An 18,075-nucleotide genomic window follows, 5' to 3' on the forward strand; every position below is an offset into this window, starting at 1 on the left:
TTTTTATGCAAGCGACATTTCGAATTAATAAGGATTTTTGCATGGTCAAATGGGGTATCGATTGTATCGAAACCGCTGCTCAGCGGAGTAAGTTGTAAACTATAGCACTGCAAATGTTCTTTTTCATTTTTATTATATAAGAAAAAATTTTTTTTTTCCTATTTTGAGTTTTATATTTTGAATCTTAGATAAATTACAATAAGCGTTAGTATATTTTATTTAATTATTTTAAAATTTAGTCTTTCAGTTCGTTTTTAAATTTTTTTTTCTACTAAATTATACAATATTTTTGTTTTAATGTAAAGAATAAAATCCACCAATTAGCTTCTTCAGTAGTTTCTTTCATGTTCCTATCTTCCTATATTCCAAGTTTTAATCATAGATCTAGTAAAATATACTGGCCCGATCTGGGATATGCACACAGGAACCCAGAATTACTAGCTACCCGGCTACACACGGATGCAATAAGGATCTTATTCTACCCAAAGATAAGCTAAGGATATATCATTTTTAGATTGAAGAACAAACATGAAAAGAAACATCCTTGTTCCTTTCCGGCTAGGAAAGTTGAATTACTTCACTATCTACTATCAAGAGGAAGGTGTGTATGTATACAATCATTCTGTTTATTAATGAATACCGCATTGAATTCCGATGCGTAGCTTAAAATATATAAGCGTGCGGCAGGAAGCAACTTCGTTTTATACTTAACTAGCGACCCAACCCGGCTTTACACGGGTGCATATTGAAATGCTGATACTGCAGAATTTTGACAGTTTTTCAGTCATTAGACAATGCAAACCGCTATATCCCTGCGTTTTAAATCTGCAACATCTTCGAAAATATTTATTTAAATTACATGCTGTAAAGGCTGTAAGGACCATATTGATCTATATTCAATTTTTAATGTATTTAAGGTACTTAATTGGACAAGGATTAATACTGTATTACTTAAAATCGCTTCGAAAATAAGCCTTTATTTCTCGTTAAAAGTAAAGGATAAAAATTGTTATTCTGGGACTTAAGAGACACATACAATCGCGAACTTTTTGAAGACCTTTTTAAGATGTACAATACTGTAAAATATTATTTTGATCTATCTCGTAGGGTTCAGCCAGCGTTTGCAATGTAAGCGCAAAAAATGTGTTTATTTACGACATCACTTTAGAAAACTCTAAAATTATCAATGTTTCTCTACTATATTGTACATGTATTATACATATAAACCTTCCCCTTGAATCAATCTATCTATTAAAAAGATCGCATCAAGATCCGTTGTGTAATTTAAAAGATCTAAGCATACATAGAGACAGACAGCGGTAAGCGACTTTGTTTTATACTACGTAATGATACAGATTTCTACTAAAAGCAAAATAAAAATTAACATCAAATTGTACCTCATTTAATAACTAACAGAATATAAATTATTGAATAAATTTGACATAAATAGTGTCAAAATTGATTTTTGCAAACTGTCAATACTTTAGGAAAAATGTTTTTTTTTTTGAAATCTAATTGTTAAAATGATGATGCAAGCCGCACCTATCCCAGCGGCGCCTTCGGAGCCCTACGCTTACGTCAAGGAGCCCTTAGTGAAAGTAGAGCAACCTGTATTGGAGGTTAGTCAGTTAATACGTTTAACACAAAATAATTTGATGATTACTACAACAATAGTACAATCAACTCGAATTCAAAATATACTTTATTATAGAAGTTGGTACTTACGTAATAACGACACCGCAACAAAAAATAATAGAACCAATATAGGTTAGGTTTTATTTTTTATTTATTTATTATTATTATTTATGAATAAATAAATAAAACCTTGGCCCAACCTTTATTGACGCATTCGCAGAATTACTCAGAAGATTCTTAAAAATCTCTTTGGTTACGTCATAGCGTCAGATTATAATAAAATAAAACTACAAAGTATTCCCTATTAAAATCTAATAATGAGTAAAGATAACATTCAAATCTTAGATTTACATATAATACCTATGATTATCTAATAGGACTGCTGTAGCACTCTGTGTACCTAGTTAGTTGATGTACCTTGAAAAAAAAGTAAATTTCTAGGAACATGTGCCTTTCATAAAACGCTTCTTTGTGATATACAGTTATTATAACATACATTTACTATAATATAATATCATAAATTTATTCGCATAGTTATTTTGGAGTCTTTCGAAAAATTAAAAAGCTAGTACATAGTAGAGGCTTGGTTAAAAACACCAATGTTTGAGATTATAAATACCTCGAAGGCAAAGTGCGAATTGTTAACATTTATTGCACTACGGTTACATCCAACAATATTATATTTAACTACGTATAACCTTTAATCTTACTTCTAAAGTATCGATAACAATTTCGCCGATACTCAAAACGCCTTTATAAATACTACTTTCTAAAAAGAATAGACTCTTAACTATCCGATTTTTTTTTAATAATATTGAAATTAACAAAAACCAACTAAAACGACAAATTATCTATGACTTAGTTTCTATTGTGTCGGAAACAGTCAAACTTCGCGCCAAAAGTAAGCCCAAACCCCTCTGACAGGCGATCGTACACTTTTTTTTAATTTATTTCGCTACAAGGAATTGATGCATTCGGTAAAAATATATTATTTAGATCGCGACCGACTATTTCATGTGAAATTAATGTCGAAGATATTTATTTGTCTCAACTCTCTTTGTTTTATTTGTCTGAATCTTGTGGTTGAAATAGATTTTAGTTCGAAATATAGATTCAACCACAATAAACATCAAGAAACTCTGTAAATTAAGTTCTCTTGTTACCAAATCGTTAAAATAAATATCAATTATTTACAACTTTAACACGTGACGTACAAGTTTTTGTTTTATAATATAAAAATAATGTTTTTTTAATAAAGACGTGTGACAATCGCCTCTTCTGTTAAGGAAAAGATTTGGAGCTTATTTCATATTTATGCTTAAATGTTGGTCGGTTGGTACACATCTTTTCATTAAACAAGAACATTAAAATCATTACATCTATTCAGATAATAGATATAATAATGGTAAATTATTGCGCTGAAATAAAATAAAAGCATTCATTCCAATACAGAATTTAAAAATAACTTCAACACAGACAAGATAGACAATAATAAAAGAACTCGTTTATTGAAAATATTTTACTTATATCTTAAAGTTAATTAATCGTTACATATAGATATTCGCCGTTTTTACAGATCGTTTTAAGTTCTACGACGTTTCTATAGAAAGTAACTATACTTCATAAATATATCGGCAGCATTTCGTAATAAACTCATTCGCTCGACAGTTTCTTTGTCGGCTTACATAGCAAAATTGTTGTCCATGAAAAACCATTATGTTTTAAGGAGATAAAATACAGCCTAATCCTATCCTGCAAGTTCATTCTAATTATCAGTAATAGAAATTTTGAAGTCGCGTGAATATAAAGCCTAACTTATATTTACAATAATTTAATTTAAAATAGATTAAATAATTTGCCTTTTGCAAGGAAACCAACCGGTATTGAATAGATTTGTCACAATTCATTCAAATGGCATGTCACGGTAAACAGAATTTAATATACATATAGAGGAAAATAATATACATTAATCATGTAACGAATTACTGGTAAATGAACGGTTTGAGAATATTCTCTTAATTTGTGTTCCAACGAGAAACATTTCTTGTTTCCTGTGTGAATTTTCCTGTAGAAACTGTATCAGACCGCGGTTCGAAAATGTTAAAGCCTCTATGGTGAACCGCAAAAAATTAAAAAAGGTATCACTTTATTATGCTGCACTACTTTACTATGCTGCCTATCACGGATTCTAAGTTTATGCCTGTGATAAGACATTATCAGCCGTATTACAGAGAGCCCTAACACCCTAGTAATAGTCTTTGTCAAACTCAGGTCACACCAGAACCTCACATTTTACAAGATTTATCAACTGTCGACCGGCTGTTCATCACAAAGCGTCTTCGAGTCAGAAGTGTACTGTTTCTGCGAGGGAAGAAAAACAGATTCTTCGTGAGAACATCGGATCAGAACTTGCTGTATACCATCGAAGAACAAAATAGGTTGGATGAAAGTCTGTAGATTATATTTTTAATTGTTTCGATTTTCTCTGATTCAAAGACGTCAATTATGAGATTTTATTCGAATTTGACATCTCAAATTCAAATGATTGTAAGACTACTTGAAATATTTATGTATGCTATTTTTTGTAATCGCCTAAATTCGTATTAGCCGATTATTTCAAGTTTACATAGACAATAGTTTTAGATTTCGTCGTTGAGAATTAAGATATTATGCATTAATTTAATTTGAATATGTCGTTGTATTCCTCGACAATACATGTGGTGGATGCCATCCTAGACTTATTATTTCCAGCTGGTGGGTTGGCTACTTCTGCTATGGATTGAGACCATTACAGTTACACGTGAGAGACGGTACTGGAACGGAAGTGATGCGAATCAATCGTCCTTACGCCTGCACGTCGAGGATACTGCCGTGCCAGTTACAACGAATCCAGGTACACAACTAAATGTTTTATGATAGTAAAACACATTGTAATTGCGGTTGTTTATGAGAATATGTACTAGAAACATCGTGAATCCGGAAATACTATATGCTTTGGATAAAAATCTGCCACAAATGTGACCAATCCTCATTGGATTAGCGTGGACCAAACTTTCCAAGTCATTTCCTCAAAGAGTAGATGGATGTTACTTAACTTTGCTTTTTTATATCAACCTGTATTGTCGTTTATAAAACAAGTGCAAGTTATATAAATTGTTTGCATGGAAGTATCTTAATATATTTATGCAATATTTGACCCAATACTAAAAGAGGATTATATTTAAAATAGTCGAGCCACCTGTAAAGGTAATATATTTTTCTTCTGACGTATTACTTCAGCGTTGAGCACGAATTGAATTATGAAAACAAAATTAAGCCGAAATTTTCAGTGCTTTAGCTACAAGCCCATCTCAACTCTCTTTAATTTAAAAATTTGGAATACTTCATCGGCACACGTGTTCCCCTCCTCTTATAACCTGGGTTCCTTGAAACGAGGCGTGAAGAGGCATCTTGCGGGCCGGCATGGCTCGGGCGGCTAGTGCGATTCGTTCTTCCTGACTGTGCTGGCCGGTTTTGCATTTGGACCATTTTAGGAAAAATATAAAAAAAAAATGAGCCTATAAAAATTCATAATTAAATCACGTATTTTTGATTCATTCTGTACTTTTTCTACAAACTTAAATGGGACCAAACTTTTCTTCCAATATGACCAAGTATTCCCTCCTAACCAAAACCAAATTTTTCAAATCGGTTCATAAGTGACAGAGTCCTGAGGTAAAAAATATAACAGAAATGAGAACCTTCTTTTTTTAACCTCTTACAATGTGTGCTGTTCAAGATTACTTAATAATAGAGAATGGTCGTTTATGTTCTCCAGGTTTTTTCTCCACCAGGAACGAAGATAGGGAGTATCGAGCAAGTCTGGACAGCTGTGCGACCAGAATATGTCGTGAGCCGGGAGAATGGCGATCGTATATTTTGGATATCCGGTAGTCTCTTTTTTTATAGTATAAATAGGCGGACGAGCAAAAAGCCACCTGACGGTAAGTAGTCACCAGCGCACCATAAACAATGGCAATAAGAAATATTAACCATTCCATAAATCGGCAGTGTGCCACCAACCAAGTTATGTCCCTTTTGCCTGTAGATACACTGGCTAACTCACCCTTCAAACCGGAATACAACAACTCTATAGTACCTACCCAGACGGGCTGGCACAAAGCCATACCACCAAGTTGTGTGTTGTCTAATAAACTTTTTAAATAAATCACAACGAATACTTGTTAATGTAGTTGATTGTTGTACGTAAATGGTTCTTTGAAAATGAACAATATCCCATTTTCTTGGGAAATAGATAATAACATTCGGCCTACGTGACACACTATACGTAGGTTTCTAATTTTCATCCTCTTGATAAGTCTATGACGTTTCTAATTTAGACACGGCGAGTTTAACGATACTTTGTCCTCGTAGACTTTCACAAGCTCGTATGAATTAAAGAAATTACTTTCATGATATTATAATTTACGTTAATCATATACTGAAAACAATAAGGAAACTCAAAAGGTGAGGTAATTTTATTCAACGCGTCTGTATGTGTGCTGTTCGGGCCGCCTGAAGGTATGCGGTAACCAATGTCACTAAGTGTTGGTGGCCCATTTGCCCGTCCGCCAATCTATATCATAAAATAAGGTAGGCTTCGTAGTTTCAATTTAGACTATTGTCGTGATAAGCATAAAAATTGATATTCAAGGACCATATTATGTAATAAATGTTATCAGAATCTTCTGTTATCAAATTACTTGTTATAAGATGTTTTAATTGATAGTTTATTCTCCCGTCATCATCCTCTAGGACCTCGCGTAACCATCAGCTGTTTCCGAGACATCCAGTTTCACATTTACGATACTGATGGTACATCTGTTGGTAGCACTATTAAGCGCTGGCAGGGGATACTACACGCCATGTTCTTGGCACCTGTTACTGATAGGTGATATATTTTTATTTTTAATTAATACATATTATTTAATGTGTATCAAAAATTTAGTAAAATGTTTTTTTAATTTAAGCAAGTTAATATTTCATGAGGTATTACGTGTGAAGTTGAATGTAGATAATATCTAGAAGAACTCAGTTGTTACACTTTACCAATTATACACACAAATTAATTTATAGCAAATCAAATCAAAACAGATTTTTGTTGGTTTTTGCGAGCACTTTTTAGAATTTTAAAAGATTCGATTAAATCTAAAACTAATAAATTATATATGATTATTAAAATCAACGAGTAATAACTGCCCGACATTTTATTATCTATGTGATAAACAATAATGTGCCTAATTGAAGAATATTGTAAGTATAATTTACTAATTATGACATTTAAGGATCGTTCTTAAATGTCATAATTAGTAAATTATAATACACTCGCAATACGAAACTAATAACAGATGAGTTGTCGTACAAAAATGCAATTTGTGATGTCATCCAAATTTGGATTTAACGAATTAAAATATATTAAAAAATAAGATGAGATACGTCCAGATTTTTGCATCCGTACAAGTATTACAAAGAATTATCATATTGAAAACTACCACTGGCCTGACCAGAACCGGCGAAAGAATGTCAACGGGTGTTTTTTCATCACAATAAGAGTCAAGAGTGTCACCCGTTTATTCTATGAATTTTACGTCTATGTACGTTTTTTTATAGATTTGGTGTGGCCTTTGACAGAGATCTCTCCGTTGAAGATAAAGCTCTTCTCCTTGCGGCGACTTTGTTATTGGATTATATGTACTATGATGTGTAATTTATTGACGTAAATATATTGAGTTTTTTTTTTAATGATCGTTTTTTATTTATACCTAGTAAATAAAACAATCTATAATTTTTTTAAAGTATTATGTATTTAGAACAAATGTTTGCGAAGGTGTTGATCTGAAGTTCAACCACAGATAATAATCATTATAGAAATTTGCATCTTTATAAAAAAATCGGAAAAAAAAGATTGAAAAAAATCGGAAAAAAAAATTGATAAAAATAGGAGACAAAAGTACTGAACTGTTATTACTGTGGATAATTATTTATTCTATTGGTAGTGAAGTCCATGTAAGCAGATACAACAATGGTCAATGTAACGGCTATCCATATCTATTTATTCAAATGACAATTTATAAGCTATTACAAATGAAGATATTAATGTGAAATAAAAATTAAAATAACCTACAAAAGTTTGTAAATTGTAATTTCATTTGTAACGATCGTTACGAGTAATGTCCATAAACAGAAATAATAAAAATCAAATTCGATACTAAAATACGAAATGAAATTCGCAATAAATCGGAACTCGATCTTAGTCTCTTCCCGATTCAGTTTAGAATCGTCTAAAACATCAGAATCGGACATTAATATTGAAATGAGGGGACCTCTCAGTTCGTTATACTTTAAATGCATTTTTCGCTTTTACACAAAAACGACACTTTCCCCTTAAAAATTAATGTCCTGCACCTCCCCTATTTGCATTGTGTTTAAAAACTTTTTTCTCTGCGGCAGATGTCCGACGTAAATGGCGCGAAATTTTGACAGAACGTATAATTTTTGGCGCTCACAATGACAGATACGAGAAATTAAAAAAAAACTCAATATTGGGTACTTTATAGAACCCTTTTCCAAAGGATTGAATTCAATTACACATATTCCAGTGAGGAAAAAACTTGTAATAAAAGGGTGTTTTTTACACAATTTTGGAAATCGGGGATTTAGCTTATGTAGGTCAATGGATGTATTTAGTGAATTAAGTTTTTTTGCTATTTCTATTTTACGAAATAAATGCGTGGCGCGCGTCTGTCACGCTTTCGGAAAAGCAAGGGTTTAAAACTAAACAATAGCGATTTAGAAAATGATTTAGAGTTTTTTTTTACATTTGATCTCGTAACGAATTTTTATAAAAAGTGTAATTTTTGTAAGTTTTTTTAATAAAATAGAAACGTCAATACCGTTGAATTAATACTTGATTGATTGCTTATTGTTTGTCTGTAGAGATTTCAATCAATGTCATTCCAATTTTAAAATATAACGTCGTTCCAGTTTCAAATTTAAATATATTTTTTTATTAATATCTATAATTAAATTAAATTTTCCATTTAAACAATTATTTTATAAAAGCTTATCGCAATGACAGTACCATAACTCATACTTAATCCATATTATCCTATATAACAAATGATACATTAAATATTATTTAATTTAATTGTATATGCATGAATATATTTTTGATATTTAATAATAATTTACTCGTACACTAAGCTGTCTAATTTCGACTTCTATCATTTAAATATAATTTTTTTTTTTTAATTGAAATGTTAGATGTCGAAATACTTGTATACAAATTGTATACAAAAAATATTGTAATATATGTTTACAAGTTGGTCTGCATACTATCTTGATAAATTTTTTTTTTTAATTGCGCTCTTTTGGAATCAATTTACAAGTACTTTTTATTTTCGATATTCAAAATAGACCACATGTCAGTAAATGTGAAATATTTTTTTAAATAGGAATTATTAACATCAAGGTCCTCATTATATGCAAAGAAGTAAAGAACTTTACAATTTATGACCGCGTGGAATGGTGGCAAGAATGCTGCAAGCATTTACCCGCTTATCTATACATAAACAAATTAACTAGTATAACTTGGATTATTTGAATGGTTATTGGTCAGTACAGATGGTAACGTAAGGTTAAAACAGATATACTACAAAATTTACATATGGTTAATTTTTGTTCATAAATCATTTCGTGCTCGGCCTTGAAGAAAACATCCTTGGGAAACCTGCATGTGTCTAATTTCAATGAAATTCTGCTACTAGTATCTACCAATCCACTTGGAATAGCGTGGAAATTAATTCCAATTTTTTTCCACAAATGGAGAAGAGGCCTTAGCCCAGCTCACCCTTTAATGGAACATTGCTAGTGTTAGTAGGTTTTTTTATGACATAGATTGGCGCACGAGCATATGGGACACTTGATGGTAAGTGGACACCACCGCCCTTAGACAATGGCGCTGTAAGAAATTTTAGCCATTCCTTGCATTTCCAATGCGCCACCAATCTTGGAAACGAAGATGTTATTTCCCTTGGGCCTGTAGTCACTCAAACTTCAAATCGGAACACAACAATACTAAGTACTGCTGTTTGGCGGTAGAATATCTGATGAGTGGGTGGTACCTACCCAGAAGGGCTTGTACAAAGCCCTACCACAAAATTGTCTGTTGTCTAATAAACTTTTTAAATAAAACACAACAAATTATTGTACTGATGATGTGATTATTGTACGTAAATGGTTCTTTGAAAATAGACAATATCCCATTTTCTCGGGAAATAGATAATAACATTCGGCCTACGTGACGTACTGTACGTAGGCTTCTAATTTTTCATCCTCTTGATTTATAGGTATAGGGCTTTGTGGAATCCAGTCTGGGTACCTACCCTAACACCAAATGAGGTATTAACAGTTACAGTTACCGAGGTAGAGTTACAAACTCTATCGCTCCTTTCAATATTGCCCAGAAGGAAATCGAAAGTAAGTATATCATTTAACTTCTATCGTAAAATTAAAGTCATATATAAATATTTTTTCTAAACGTATATACGTAACGAAATATTACATTTTACGTTCGTTTCGCAATACCGACACATTGGTTGCGTACGCGCATCGCAAGATATAATGAATGACACTCATTAAAGTTAATAAATCGTTTAATTATATTGTAAATATTTACTTGGTTTAGTTTGTTATTGTGATTCATTTCATAATTAAAATACCTATTATTTATTAATTAGTCGTTTGTTTATTGTGTATAATTTACATTTTTTGCGCCTTGTTAATCTAGTGACAATAACTATAAATAAATAAAAAAACTAATACTGTTCTGACTAGGATTGAAATCGGGATTTAAAACCTTACAAGCTAGTCATTCGACCAAAACCATAATATAATATAATATTACATTACATTATATTAACGGCCTATAAATTTCCCACTGCTGGGTCAAGGCCTCCTCTCCCTTTTAGGAGAAGGTTTGGAGCAAATTCCACCACGCTGCTCCAATGCGGGTCGGTGGATACACATGTGGCAGAATTTCGTTGAAATTAGACACATGCAGGTTTCCTCGCGATGTTTTCCTTCACCGCCGGGTGAGTGGCATGAAAATTCAGTGGTGCTTGCCTGGGTTTGAAGCCGCCATCATCGATTAAGATGCACGTTTTCTAACGACTGGGCTATCTCTGCTCTATAATATAATATGATTGTACATAATCGTTGACTTTCATACAGAATATAAAATGAGGCTTCGTTCATTATTAATATATGGTAGAGTTTACTTGATGGTAAGGCTTTGTTTGCACAAAGTCCTGTTCTGCTAGTCCGTGTGTATCCTACCACTCATCACATATTATATTTTACCAAGCATCAGTACACAGTATTGTTGTGATTGGTTTGGGTGCAGGGTTTTCATTGTGACTACATGCACGAAGGCGTAACATCTTAGTTTTATTGACAATGTAAGCAATGTTCAATATTTCTTAGTGCCAATTTGGGCGATAACGACTTAGCATTACACCATATACGAGTTTGCCTATCCATTCTAAATAAAAAAAAAATCATATATTCTTCCGCCAAACAGCGACAAAATTACTTATTGTTTTTGTATTCCAGTTTAAAAAATGAGTGAGTCAGTCAGTCAGTCAGTCAGTTGGTTACACTGACGATGTAATTATTACGTGCTTAATATTTGTTACAATACATAGGTATTATAGTTGTGAGATTGACCTATTTCAGGGATGATAACTAACCATCTCAATAGTTTCCATATAAATTTTTAACTAAAAAAAAATACAACAAAACTCCAGGCCTTCCCTCTTCCAACCAAAATAGTCGACTTTAATTGCAGTGCCTTTATTGCCAACATTAAAATAATAACTTTATTCATATTAGTGTGGGTGTTTGTTAATAATTTTAATTATTTAATTAAACGTAAAAAAATAATTAGGGCGTAACTAAACGGAAGCTTAATATGTGTAGTTCTTCTCGAAAAAACGCTGCGTTGAAATGTCTAAAAAACATTTAAGATAAAAAACGTGTGGATTTATGATTATGAAATCGGATTACGAAATCATAAATATGGATGAATATTTATGATTTCTAGGCCGGATATAAAAAAATAATTGTACTCAACTGACTTTTCTGTAATTAAAATGGTGGAAAAGAATAATTACTGAGTTTCTTAGTTAGTTTTGATTTTTCGAGTATGTAGATGAACCAAAGTATCTAAATATTATATAAATATGTTATTAAAAATATATTTAAGTAAGTATTAATATTTCAATTAATGTGTGCAATAAATATAATACAATAATATCAATTTACGATATTTGGAGTGCATAAAAAACTTAATAAAGTTCAATGTTAATACCCGCGACGCCCTCCGACCGGGTTAAGTTGGCTCGGTGTTGACACCGTCACGGCTAACCCGTGTCTCCCGATGTTTTGCCATTATATTTTAACATTTAACCCATTTTTTAACAATTTTACCCAAAAAAACAGTTTCCCCACAAGTTTGACAGATGCGAGTCACAAAGCGACCCTCGCAATGCCATTTTTAATGGGTCTTGTTTTTTTTTTAATAAAATGCTATTTTATGTTTTTTTTTGGAATTCAAAGCTGACAGTTGACGCGAACATAATCTTTAATTAAGAGTATTTTTGGCGGGAACTTTTGGATAGTTTCCGCGAAGGGTTCAATTTTTTGTGATTTATTTGTTTATAATTTTATGGAATAATGGATTTCACACGCTTGAATGCAAGTATTTTATTATATAATTAAAATTTGTTCACTTACATTTTGCGTTTGTAATAAAATTATGAAGTTTATAATAAATATTTTGTTTTTGCATATTAAGTTTATTAAAACTTTTTTTTCTATTGTTTGACAGAAAAACAAGAATGTTTGTAGTCAAATATTATCTGAATTAGTACATAGCATCTGAGTTACGACATGTTAGTCACAATATTGTTGTTATCTATTTTTCAACATTTAAAATACAAAATTATGTCAGCCAAATACAATTATATATGTTTGTAATATATCTTGCCTGGAAGTCAACAAGTATTAGCTCCACGACTTTCTATCTTCTATTTAATCCTATATTGAATATTATACTTTTTTTATTAATATATTTTTTATAAATCATTTAAAATATATATATAAATCGGCAAAGTTAAAAATATCTGCGGAGTTTTATTATAGAAACGGATACCTTGCCCCAAAAAAGATATATGGTCTATACGGAGTCGGAAACTTGGCGTTATAAGCTTATCCTTACGTATCGTGCACATACAATGATTATCGTTGATTCTTCCAAAGTGATCAATGTTAGTGTAAATATACATAATTTGGTTGTAAATAAATTGTGACGCAACTGTAAGTCCTACTTTGTTAAACATCCCGAAGGTAGTCCTAGCTCCAAGATTATAAATAGAGTCGTAATATAATGTTAATATTATAGCTATTATGGCTCGTTGGTCTAGTGGCTAGATATAAGACCGCAGATCCCGAAGTCCCGGCTTCAAAACCCAGGTCGGGCCGATAAACAGTTGTTGGGTTTTTCTATCAAAGATTCTTAGTCTGGAAGTTGAAAGTCGGTATATTCCCGTGCTTCGGAAAGAACGTAAACTCTCTCCCGTCTTGTCGGGCTTATCAGAGCGAGGGAGTAGAGAGTACACTTGTGTTTGCGTATACAGTAGTGTACAATAATATGTCCTGCTTAGTTGACTGGTCTCCCTTGAGATTGCCGCTTGGCCGGTGTGGTCGAAATCGGTCAAATCAAATCAAATCAAATCAATTTTATTCAAGTAAACTTCACAATGAACGTTTTTGAATCGTCGATATTTAAATACTACCACCGTTTCGGAAAGCTTTGAAAGGAGAGTTTCGGAAAGCGAGAAGAAACGGCAAGAAACTCGCACTAGAGCAACTAGCCCTTCAAATAAACAAATTTACAATGCTGTGTTTTTACATTAATTACTGCCCTGTGATGGAACCCGAGCCTAAATCCAGGCGTTTTTTTTTTTTTTAAATTATTCTTTTAATAAATAATAAGATTTATTTATTTATTTAGTCTAAATAATTTTTTTTAAATCAAATAAGGTCAAGACCTCATTACACTGCGCTTACTTTGCTTCCCTAAATCTCCAAAATCCCAAATAAAAGGTAAAGTTAAAGCCAGAAAATGTCCAACTCAAAAACCAATTCTCCTCTTAAAGATTTTAGAAGATAATTCTATTGGTCACGGTATATGACATAATTCTCTCCGACATATGGAGGTTTTCCTCATAACGTTTTCCTTTCAAATCGAACTCCAGATTAATCCAGGGCAATCTTGGTCATATGATGCAATTGCTTTGATAAAATCTTTCTAAATTCTAAACACATATATTAATAGTGGCTTTCGAATATAATGATGAAGTTTATTTTAAATAACATATAAGGTGATATAATAAATAACAACTTATTTTGTATATTTAATTTATTGAATACGGTAGAAATGTTTCGTAGTAATGGAAAACAAATACATAACAAACAGACGGATCTAGGAACATATACCGACCGCAACACATTACTTATCACAAAGAAACGTATATAATTAAAAAATAATTAAATTGACTAGATTTTTTTTATTATAAATGATTCATTTAAACATATAAAACCTTTTTTTAATTGTTATCAATTATTATTTATTTATAGTTCTTAGTTAACATAAATAATGTTACCCTTCGATATATTTCAGCTGATTAAAAAAAAATACTTTTAATAATTATTAAGCGATAAGTAATGGTCGCGGCTGAAGATTATAGGCTTCCCCTATAGCCAATATAATTCTCTTTATTTTTTTTAAATATAATTTCAACCAACGTGGACGTCAATCTTTGTTATTAGGAGTTAAATACATTTGTATATTATTTTCGAAAATTTTTAATCATACTTGCTTGTATTTTATCCAAAAATATTTGAGTGTTGCTATACGCCATGGTTATTGTAATGGCAACACTAGTATTTTAAACCGAAGACATCCACATCGGTAAAATTAAAAATATATAAAAATAATTTGACTAGAAATAACACAGTTTTCATAAAATTGAAAAAATATTACCATTTTTTTTTATATACAGTCGCATGAAAAGCAAAGATAAATCTTTAAGACTAGAATGTACTTAAACATAAATAAAAAAAATAGCCTAATTTTTGGAATGACATTTAAGGAACTTATTATTCATTTATGTCAACATTAATTTAGTTTAATTTTTTTTTTATAATAATTAACTTCATTATTAAATTATTATTGACATAAAACATTTTAAACTTACCAAAGCATTTATTGCTTAATATAAAAAAAAGTTAACTAAAAAAAATAAACTAAACACAAATTGATTTAAAAATTAAAATAATGTCTATGTTCCCAAGTAACGAGTTTCACAATATATTTCATTAGCACATCAACTCGTTAACTTAAACATTTTTACTGTCTAATAAAAATATACCATCCATTACTTACTATATAATATAACTCTCTATTTTATAAAGTATATTTTTATTAAACAATTCAGTTATAAATTAAAGTTGTCAACTGGTGTTGTAAAGAATTGTACAAGCTTTCATTTGACTCCGCCTATTATGTCGGTCAAAACTTGCAACTTATAAAACCAAGCCTTTTCAACCATTTAAGATATTAAAAATATTGTTCTCTTTTTAAAATGTCTGCCAAATAAAAGCTATTGTGTGAAAGTTTTATTTTATCAGCAGCTTATTTAAAGCTTTAAATAAAATCAATGACTCTGACATGCTATAAATTGATATACTGAAAAAACGTCTCGATGAAAACTGGGATGGATGTTTGCAGTGACGCAATAATAAATGTATATTCGTCACTTTTTAACATAAGCGATTTTATATGATTTAATTATCTATCTCTGTTATGTAAAATTTACTGTGTAATGTTGTCAGTTTAAAAATTGAAGTCAATTTTGTAGTTTTTTTACATGTTCAGAAAGTCATTGAAAATAATTTGTTATGATAAAAATACTGCATAATAAACGTTCTATTTTTAAATTTTTTAATTGACAAAAAAAGTTTTTAATGAAAATAAAAATAATTTATGCGACTGTACACCTGTTTACAAGCATTGTACCCGAGCGCTGACTATTTCTAACATATGCTGTAGTCCCTCCTGTATTTCAACTAGCCTTAAAATTAATTTGTACTGATTAATGTATCACCGACCGCCGTTGTAGTCTGGCCTAACTTTGTACTGTCACAATTACATCTATAAAAATTATTGGTCTATAAAACGCTCACTCGGTGTACAACGCTGAGAGAAAGCAAGGCTGAACACAGTATACTTTGCTATTATTCACATGCGATCCCTTAACCATTCAAACTCCGTAACAATAAAAATTTCGCGTCTCCCTCTTTAATAAACGCACGCCTATTGGAATTCAAATAGATATCAGGATCGCGTCCACGCGTACATTTTTTATTTATTTTGTTATTATTTAAAACGTTATCCATATAATTTGTTGTAACGCGCGCGCGCGTCTCGGCTCCCGATCGAGTTTAGTATTGGCTGAGTGCAGGAAGACTAGTGGAAGTGTTTCTGTGTCAAAAATTAATTTCGAGGAACTTTCTCAACACATCAGGAACTTATTTAGGAACGTTTTCATCTGTATCTTGTCCGATATTCACTCCCGACAAAATAATATCTCCATCTATCTCTGGAATTTCATCGGCGATTGCAAATACTTGTCTATCATTTAAATCTTTATACATTTACCTATCTGTTATATCATTAGCTTTACCCTGATCTTCAATCACAATTATTTTATAGTCAGGTAGCCTCTGCCTCAGTCGGGAGCCGTTTCGCGCGCGTCCTCTAGTGTTCATATAATTACCTCTTAATTACATACATAGGAACTTTCTTTAGAAGCTGCATGGTTTATACAAGCTAACCTCCACAATGATCTACCGAATTATTTAAATAAACCTGTTTCAAATAAGGTTTTATTATCAATATAATATAATAATTTTGGTCTGTCTTATTTATCTTAAGGGTCTGATTGGCTGGATGGTCGGACCTTTTGTTTTTAATCTTCAACTGTTCTGTTTACAAATTTTATTTTTATTTAGATGATCCTTACATTAATCTCTTGTTTAATTTGATTGGTTTTGCTTATTATTAATTTGTACTTTGAAATTTGTAATTTACTTATATCCCTATTGAAGTTCAGTCACGTGACTATTTGATTTACCTCATATTAAAATACCTTACATAGGAGCATTTTTATATATTTTAATCTATCAAAATATATATAATTTAAGTGCCAATCAAAAGTATCTTTCGTTACTTGATGACTTAATTATATATCGGTAAAATCGGTGTTCTGACCCCGAAGATACATAAGACAGGTCCGCTGTAACACATTAATTTATAAATTACTAGAAATAAATATAAAACGTTAAGCTCGGCCAACGACGAGGGCTGGACGGGGCTCAGCCCACGCCCACCCCAAAACAATGACCCGTAATGACTGATGTGTTGCACAACAAAACGTCTGGCCGAGCCACACGACCACATATCTAATCAGATTTAGACTAAAATTACGTTTAATGTTGATCACTGCCCAATAGTACGTATCTTTGTGCTTAAGTCTCTCCTAGACAACAATAAATAGATCGAGTAGCTAACATGAGCGCGGTCTCCGTCCGCGGCGCAACGCACTATATTTGTACTTTAGTGTAACTTCAAAATATATTTATACAATAACAGCTTATAAAACCTAATGTGAGGTAGAGCGGTTGTCGCAGTACACCTAGTTTGTACTGTGGGTGTCTCCGCGCCGGCGCAGCTCGCCCGGCTGTCGTGTCGGGCCCCCGAGGCGCTCGCTCAGTGATCAACATCGCACCAGTACTACGACGCTATCGTGAGTACGCACTCACGGATAAAATACGTATCGTTTAAATAATAATAACTAATCCTAGGGTGTATTTCTTCTCCCGATCGAAATCGACGTTTCAAAAACTCGTCTCGGACCGACCCAACGTCGAGGAGATAATAAATTAACCGATTCATAAGCGGCAACGTTTCATATATCACCCGTGAATATAATTCTCAATATACGAAGTTAGACTCTGTCAAAAAAAAGAGGGCGGGGGCCGCCACGCGGTGAAGCGCTCGGGCGGGCGGCCGCGGACAGCTCCTCGTGAACGATCACGTCTCTTATCTCTCGGCGATCGCTCGAAGGCACACAGCATTAAATGTAGTCAGTACGGCGATCGAGCGCGTCCGCGGGCGGTGTAGTCGTCGGCCGCGGACGCGCGCGGGTCGGGCCGGCGCCGGCCGCGCTAGAGCTCCGCGAGCGGGCTCACGCGAGTCGGCGGGGACTGGCGGCGCGG

At 32.4% G+C, this 18,075-nt stretch overlaps 1 protein-coding gene across 1 annotated transcript; it reads left to right on the forward strand.

Annotated features, from left to right (window-relative positions):
- The first annotated feature begins 1,523 nt into the window (after positions 1-1,523).
- Positions 1,524-7,397, forward strand: LOC125073817 (phospholipid scramblase 2-like). The gene is made up of 6 exons (XM_047684902.1): positions 1,524-1,619; positions 3,907-4,073; positions 4,387-4,528; positions 5,453-5,564; positions 6,430-6,565; positions 7,285-7,397. Exons 1-6 carry the CDS (start codon positions 1,524-1,526, stop codon positions 7,379-7,381), a joined length of 750 nt encoding a protein of 249 aa, XP_047540858.1. The 3' UTR covers positions 7,382-7,397.
- The last annotated feature ends 10,678 nt before the right edge of the window (positions 7,398-18,075 follow it).

Source organism: Vanessa atalanta, chromosome 25 (assembly GCF_905147765.1).
Source record: "Vanessa atalanta chromosome 25, ilVanAtal1.2, whole genome shotgun sequence".
Classification (NCBI taxonomy): Eukaryota; Metazoa; Arthropoda; class Insecta; order Lepidoptera; family Nymphalidae; genus Vanessa; species Vanessa atalanta.

Excerpts from the sequence above, each read along its gene's own strand:
- LOC125073817 (XM_047684902.1), top strand. The coding sequence starts at position 1,524 with ATGATGATGCAAGCCGCACCTATCCCAGCGGCGCCTTCGGAGCCCTAC. Across the intron at positions 1,620-3,906 it reads TAGAGCAACCTGTATTGGAG|GTCACACCAGAACCTCACAT; the intron begins GTTAGTCAGTTA and ends TGTCAAACTCAG. Across the intron at positions 4,074-4,386 it reads ACCATCGAAGAACAAAATAG|CTGGTGGGTTGGCTACTTCT; the intron begins GTTGGATGAAAG and ends TATTATTTCCAG.